Source organism: Syngnathus typhle, linkage group LG4, assembly GCF_033458585.1.
Source record: "Syngnathus typhle isolate RoL2023-S1 ecotype Sweden linkage group LG4, RoL_Styp_1.0, whole genome shotgun sequence".
In the NCBI taxonomy this organism is placed as follows: domain Eukaryota; kingdom Metazoa; phylum Chordata; class Actinopteri; order Syngnathiformes; family Syngnathidae; genus Syngnathus; species Syngnathus typhle.
The window spans coordinates 18,305,320-18,312,058 of NC_083741.1; the positions used below are offsets into that span (position 1 = coordinate 18,305,320).

Consider the following 6,739-nt stretch of genomic DNA (forward strand, 5'->3'; position numbering starts at 1 on the left):
TTTTTTTTTAATTATATTTTTTTTAATTATATATACCTTCTACTTCTTAAAATCTTTACCCCCTTCCCCGCATGCGTGTGTGTGTGTATATGTTAAGTGTACTGCTGCTAACACAGGAGTTTCCCCATTGAGGGAATAATAAAGGATTATCTTATCTTATCTTATCTTATCTTATCTTATCTTGTTGGGTTAGGTGTGTCAAATGAAGTGTTCTTCACAGCATCACATCAAACACATTAATGGAAGCAGACTTGTTCAGCCTGCGCATGCTAACCACACACAGCAGATTGGACTAAATGAGCCTCTCTATAAGGCAGACTCACAAACAATGAGCGGAGTGTATTCCGCCCCGTGTTGGTAAAAGTAAACGACACAGCGGTGTTTGACATCAGAGACACACACCGCTATTAAAAGCGCCACAAACACTGAGCGCTGTGTTTGCAGCCATGCTCATGCCGTCATTTAGTGGATCTTAAAAAGATTCAACAAGACGTTGCGTTTAATTTGGTGGGAGGGCGGGATTTAAATACTAAAATTTGTTCTGAATTATAGCTAAATAGTAAAAAGTAGCCATAACAAGACATAGCTAACAAAAACCCGCGCTAATCAGAGGATTTGAGTGGTTAGGACATCCCACAAGGTTATGTTCTAGGACCCTTTCTGTTATTCATGCTTCTTCTGGCTAATTTTCTCGAGCTATTCATGAGCAATGCCGAGTCACAATTCAAAAGCAAATGACGGCATGCGTGGTACACATGCCTAGGCTTTTTAAAATGTTGTAACTCTGCCCATGTGTCCCTAATATTACGTTTTCTTCAAAATACGAGGTTCAAGAATTATCTGTATATCATAGCATTCAGCTCAGTCTCATGGAGTCAGCCAGCCCTCATTCCGCCCCATATATTCCTTGGCCAATGACGAGTACGGTTTTCCGTAACAAAACATGACGACGACCGTACAAAGCAGGGGGATGGGCAACTCAGCCCAACGCACACACACGCGCACGTGACCTTGCGTAGCTTGACTATCATATGCCTCCTCCTTTAGGCGTCATGTCCGTCTGTCTCTCTTTCTCTCTACTCAGTCCAAGACAAAAACAAGCAGAGCTAACATGACAAGGATGCTCTAGTGTCCGGATGCGACGCTTGATCGCAGCATCTTCCCGGGACACAAACTGGACACATACAGGACACACTGCTGACAAAACCTCATCATATCCCTCTGGATGAGATAATTTAGACCTCAGGCATTCCGTGGTATAATGCGATACAGATTTCAAGCACAAATTGCTCAAAGACAAACACAGCTTCCCTCTGCCACAACACAACAATGACGACAGCTGTCAAAGCAGGATGGGGGAGCTACACGCACATGCGCAGGCACGCGCAGGCACATGTCCCACTATTTTTTTAAACACAAAATTGAACAAAAACAAAGATATTCAGAAAGAAAAATACGACAAAACTGGAAGGAAAATACACTAATATTTATACATACATTACATCTGGATTATATTATAAAAGAAAAGAAAAATACTAGGAAAAAACAATAGGGACTTAGTAAAAGTAAAGTACACATGTATATACTAAAAGCAAACAAAAAAATACAAAAACAGAATACAGTACAAAAATATTTGACAAAAAATCTTACAGGAAAAATACTAAATTACAAAACATATTGGATGAAATATTCACAAATATTAGGTGAAAATTGGAAGTAAAAATATCTACAAACTTTAGGGAACAAATATTGGGAGCACTAAGAAGGCTGGAGGAAAAATACCCATAAAGAATGCTACAGAAAAAACAAAATAGAAAAACAGGAATATGGGTGTGGGGGGGTATATTGGGGGGGGGGATGTCTCTCATGCTAGTTATCTTGCGTTGCACAAGGTTAGAAAATGACAACACACGCAAAATCTCAGTGCTCGAATGTGTCAAGGCCGCTCATTCTCCTTCCCCGATCAACAAGAATGCGGTGTGCAGATGTAGCGTTTTAGAGCATCATCACGTCCCACCGCTTTTCATACCTCACCACAATCCTTTTATACGACATCGCGTAAGCAATAATGAAGTAAACGAATTATTTTGAAGATACTTAAGTATTAAGGGAAGAAATGCGTGTCCGTGACGGCAGGCACCGCCTTTGCATCACCCAGCCCATGATGCCGCTACAAGGCCAGCGATGAATGTCATATTCGGGGTAAACAATCAAGGTGACATCTATTGTGGAGGTATGATTCACGAAGGATTTGCGGCTTATATGTTGCTTAGAATGAAAAATAAAATAAAAGTTTGTGATTGTTTTACATTAGCAATGCCTTTGATGCACCTTAGCAACCGATCAATAATATCAAGACTACATTACCACCGCCTTCCTTGCAACGGTTTCGTATGGAAGTGACATTTTCATTCATTTTAGCACAGCAAGAAACGTTTTGGGGGAAGTCTGCATGCAACGTCAACCCAGCCCGGTTAGTTTTCGCTCGTCTGTGCTTACCTTTGTGTACAGCTCCGACGCTGCCATGACAGCCGCTACGAGCTCACGCCAATCAGGGCTAAAAGTCGGCTGCCTGTCCTCGCTGCATGGGACTCGTCGTGTCTTCTCATGAAGCGGACCACGTCGCCGTTTGGTGCGTGTGTTTGCACACTGGTGTATCTCAAAAAGTGAATGTCTCCCTCCTGGTCATGATAAAACTGAAAAGAAGACAGGAGCAAGGCTACCTACCGAGGGTCGGCTATCTCACTTTGCATTCTGGGTATGATGGATGAAATGAATCAGCCCGTCCAAAAAAAAGAAAGTGATGTCCCATGGGGAAACAGCGACACAACGTGGTGGCGAATTGAACTACAAGCAGAAACGCGAGCTGCAGTGGGGCGTTGACAATCCGTACCGAGCACACCCAACATACTCAAGAATCGTGTCTCAAATCATCTTCCCAATGAAGTAAATGAAATCATAATCCGTTCCACTGCTCCCTACATACAATACTTTGAAGAATAGTTACTATAACAGAATGTACAAAATGAATGGTTGTGCATTGTGATTTACTACTTTAACATCCGTCATTCTGCGTTTTGTAGTGTTTACAACTTGGCCACCAGATGTCAGTATAATCCATCTGTGATAAACACATACTTGTTACCCCCCCCCTCCCCCTCCAAAAAAATGGGAGAGAAAACAAACTGCCAATTTGTGCAAAACTATTTTATTTACATAACAAAATGGCACAAATTAACCGGAGGGCAGCCATATACATGCACAGCTCAGACAGATGAGTTGCTCACTGAGATGTAGCGCAATCTGATGGTAAACTTCATCTACAAGGACCTTGGTAAAGCGAAACCAGTGTGGGAGAGTGCGTCATACTAGCGCAAAGCTACTTCCTCCAATCTGGCAAGTGGGAAGGAGAATCTCTGAGCTGCAAGCAACTGTGTTGCAAAACACCTCTTAATCTTCACACTGAAGGCAAAGTTCCTGCTCCAGGGGAGCCTTTGAATGCAGTATCTAGGGCGCATTAAGAAATTCACTCTGACTCTGAGCATGTGTTCAGAGAGAGTTCATTGCTTAACACAGCCCATGTTCCAAACCAATCAGCAGCCTGTGCTTGAAATGTTTCCCTTTGTGCTACTTGACGCACTCGCGCACTATGTCCCCGGTCAGAGCAACTAGTGTGCACACTGGCACTCCGTTTTTGGTACCCCGTGCACCCCTGGTATCCTTAGCTATGATCTTTGCCGCTGGATTATTTGACCTTCTTGTAATCACTTCCTTATTCTTTTCAGGGGGGTCCTCAAACAATTCTAAAAACTGTTGCGTGTGTGCATCCTAGTGACAATGTGTTTTCTGGGATCCAACACTAGCATTCGCTCAACTTCATTTGTGCCATGGACCACATTGACATAATTTGACAGCCCAGCATGGAAATAAAAACAAATGATTAAATATATACGACTCATTATTATGCTGAATGTTATTTGTTGTGACTCATCAGACCTGCGCTTGTTCCGCCAACAAATAGTGTTGCGCGTTGATGTTCATCAACCAATACAGTGTGTAAACTTATGCAACATTCCTTTGAAAAAGAAATGTTTGTGAACTGACTTACTCTTAAATCGAGGTTTCATTATATGATATATTTTGCAAAGTTTGGGATCTGGAGAGGAAATTGATTTCGAAGTTGATGGGGGGGGGGGGGGGGCTGCATTAATTAAGAGGAAAATACAGAAAAGAATAATACAAATGTGAAATGCTAAAAGGCTGATGTCTGCCCCCGTGCCTAAGAAAATGAAATGTACTATATACACAAACACACACTTTCACGCCTAGGGGCACTTAGCCCACATTGACGTGCTGTCTTTCAGTGTATATTACATGAGAAGAATGAGAGACAAATGGGAAATATACATGGCAAGGAAGAGAGAGGCAATAAGGGTGGGAGGAGACAAGAGCATGATAAGCAGCCAATGGCGGTTGGGGAAGGTAAAGACAATTTGAAAGGTAGCAAGGCATTTCCTGCTGAGTGGCTAAACAGGTGGTCCTGGGAGGGGGCTGGAAGAGGTAAAGTTACAAGCTCTGGACTAGATGGGGGTGGAGGGGTGCAGGACGGTGCCATCACCCTGCCAATTTACTGGCAACCAGGGAGGGTTTCCTCTGGGGCAGGTCCTGGGGGGTGGGGATGTGGTCCCCCGTGATCTCTGTCTTCTCGGGTGCCGCTGTTGTCGGCAGCTGCTTGTTCTTTATCTTGGCTTTGGCCATGTTGTAGTCACCTGAGTCAAAGTACTTTTGCTGGAAAACATGAGAGACGAGAATCAGCAAAAGCAGCAATTCAAACGTAATATATAAACACTGGGAGACAAAAAGGAGGGTTTATAATTCCCAGCTAATTGAGGAAAAAATTTGAGAACAAAATTGTTTTTGGTAGTTGTATATTTGTTGACTTTTTTCCAAATTAAAATAAAACACATGGGAAAAACCCACCCAACATTGTTCCTTACCCCCTTCTGAAGGCGTTTACGAAGCAGATCTGAACCGCCAGGTTTATTGCCCAAGTTTGGGTATCTGGCCTTCAGTTTGGCCTCCTCTGCTTTTTCTGGATTGATCATTTTGTCCTGAACCTCCTGAAACACAACACACACACAAATCAAAATCAACCAAGCAAAATATTATAACTCAAGAAACGTTCAAGCAGTGGTCATTAACCTTTTTTGACACCAAGAGCTCTTTCTTGAGAACTCACACACTCACACATTTCTGTCAAACAGAACGATAACTCCTCGGTGAAAAACAGCTATTCACATTCTTATGCTCTTCCTGAGGCTTACGGCAAGCATTTTAAGTGCCAGAAGAAGGTTATGACACTCCAGAAGATGGTAAAATGAACATGTGTTCAAAGAGGTGAACGAGAGTACCGAATAGGCTCCAGCCACTGGGCCGCCATAAGGTACAGGTTCATGAGCTATTTGACACGAGGCCGCCCAGAGACCAAACCAAAATGTCATTAACCTACAGAGCCTCAAAGACGTTATATTTTGACAATAAAGTGCCACTGTACACAAATCAACCGGATGTCACGGAATGGAATATTCAAGCCACTAAAGTATAGGTGGGTGGCAAATAGGGGTCGCACGTTACAAATTGTATTGCAATGCCATTTGATTTGATCAATTGCTCAGCCCTTGTGTTAACTAAGTGCACAAAGCCTCCATAATTACTTTAAAAATGTCAACACAATAAAGAATGGTTGCCTTTTTCTCATCGTTCGAGATATCACAATCATCATCAAACTGGTCATCTCCCACACGATGCAGAGTGTGACCTACATCTAGGAATCCAAATATGAATACATATAGACAAGCCGAAATTAGGCAAAGGTCGAATTTCACGTCTGTCTTGGTCCCTAACAACCACGGGAAAAAAAGTGACTGCTTTTTGAAGTTGTGCCGTTGATAGCAAAAGACCAACACGAAGATGAAAGACCAATGCTCGACAATGCCTTAACACGCGTCAAAAATCAGTCAAGCTAGCATGCGGGAGGCTACCGAGCTTGGATCAGACCGCTGAAGGCGCTGTCAAATGCCCCTCGGGTGTGGGTTTAAAGTGTCAGGGCCGGTTAGATTGTAAGACGTCTCTGAGAATACAAGTTAACAGAGCTTTGCGTGAAAAATGCATATATTTTTGCAGGCCATGGCTGTCAGCACGGGCGGGACCGTGTTAGCTCTGAAGCTAATCGTTTTTTTCCTCAAGAATGTCATGACAGTAGGTTAGCATTGCTACCATTAGCTCACGTTAGTGCTCCATAAACTACATGTATTCATCTCACCAGAACGACGAGACAGTAGACATCAAGACATATAGTGTAATAAACTTATTGTCAAAATGAACTGCGACGGAATATTATTAATAAACGTGACAGGGAGGAAAGGGCTACCCTTAGCTTGAAGCTAACACTCGTAACAAAGTCAACCGCGCTCCCGCCTATTTCCCTTCTATATCAACGGGTCGTCATAAACGGCCACGTTACATACCTGCTCTTCGACCAGGGTCTCCTCGGACGCCGGAATGTCTTCGGTTCCGTCCGACATTGGCCAATGTTCGAGTTGCTTTCGAGAAAGGGGCTGCTCAAGTGTTGCTAAACGGTCCTCCTAACGGTGTGAATGAGTGAGCGGCCGCCGGGATCCCGCTGCTCTGTCTGGTGGTAGCACTGCCGCGCGCTCCCGCAGCTGGTTCTACGTCACTG

The 6,739-nt window shown here is 43.4% G+C and overlaps 2 protein-coding genes across 3 annotated transcripts in view; both read right to left on the reverse strand.

Moving 5' to 3' along the window:
• The window catches only part of myo5aa (myosin VAa), a 29,171-nt gene extending 26,419 nt beyond the window's left edge, over positions 1–2,752 (reverse strand). For both annotated transcript variants that reach the window (XM_061276848.1, XM_061276845.1), the window contains exon 1: positions 2,500–2,752. In XM_061276848.1, the coding sequence (XP_061132832.1) occupies positions 2,500–2,526 (27 nt within the window). In that variant the 5' untranslated portion in view covers positions 2,527–2,752. The remainder of the gene's footprint in view (positions 1–2,499) is intronic.
• A 440-nt stretch (positions 2,753–3,192) lies between these two features.
• On the reverse strand, positions 3,193–6,728 carry LOC133153012 (cAMP-regulated phosphoprotein 19-like). Its single transcript, XM_061277027.1, has 3 exons — positions 6,528–6,728; positions 4,998–5,120; positions 3,193–4,788 (listed from the first exon to the last, which is right to left on the reverse strand). The coding sequence occupies exons 1-3, from the start codon at positions 6,582–6,584 to the stop codon at positions 4,615–4,617; spliced, it is 354 nt and encodes a 117-aa protein (XP_061133011.1). The 5' UTR covers positions 6,585–6,728; the 3' UTR covers positions 3,193–4,614.
• Between the last annotated feature and the right edge of the window lie 11 nt (positions 6,729–6,739).

Bases quoted from the DNA above. Each gene is read 5' to 3' on its own strand.
- LOC133153012 (XM_061277027.1), bottom strand. From the start codon at position 6,584: ATGTCGGACGGAACCGAAGACATTCCGGCGTCCGAGGAGACCCTGGTC. The intron at 5,121-6,527 runs GTATGTAACGTG...GTTGTGTTTCAG, and splicing joins AGACCCTGGTCGAAGAGCAG to GAGGTTCAGGACAAAATGAT. The intron at 4,789-4,997 runs GTAAGGAACAAT...CATGTTTTCCAG, and splicing joins GTAAACGCCTTCAGAAGGGG to CAAAAGTACTTTGACTCAGG.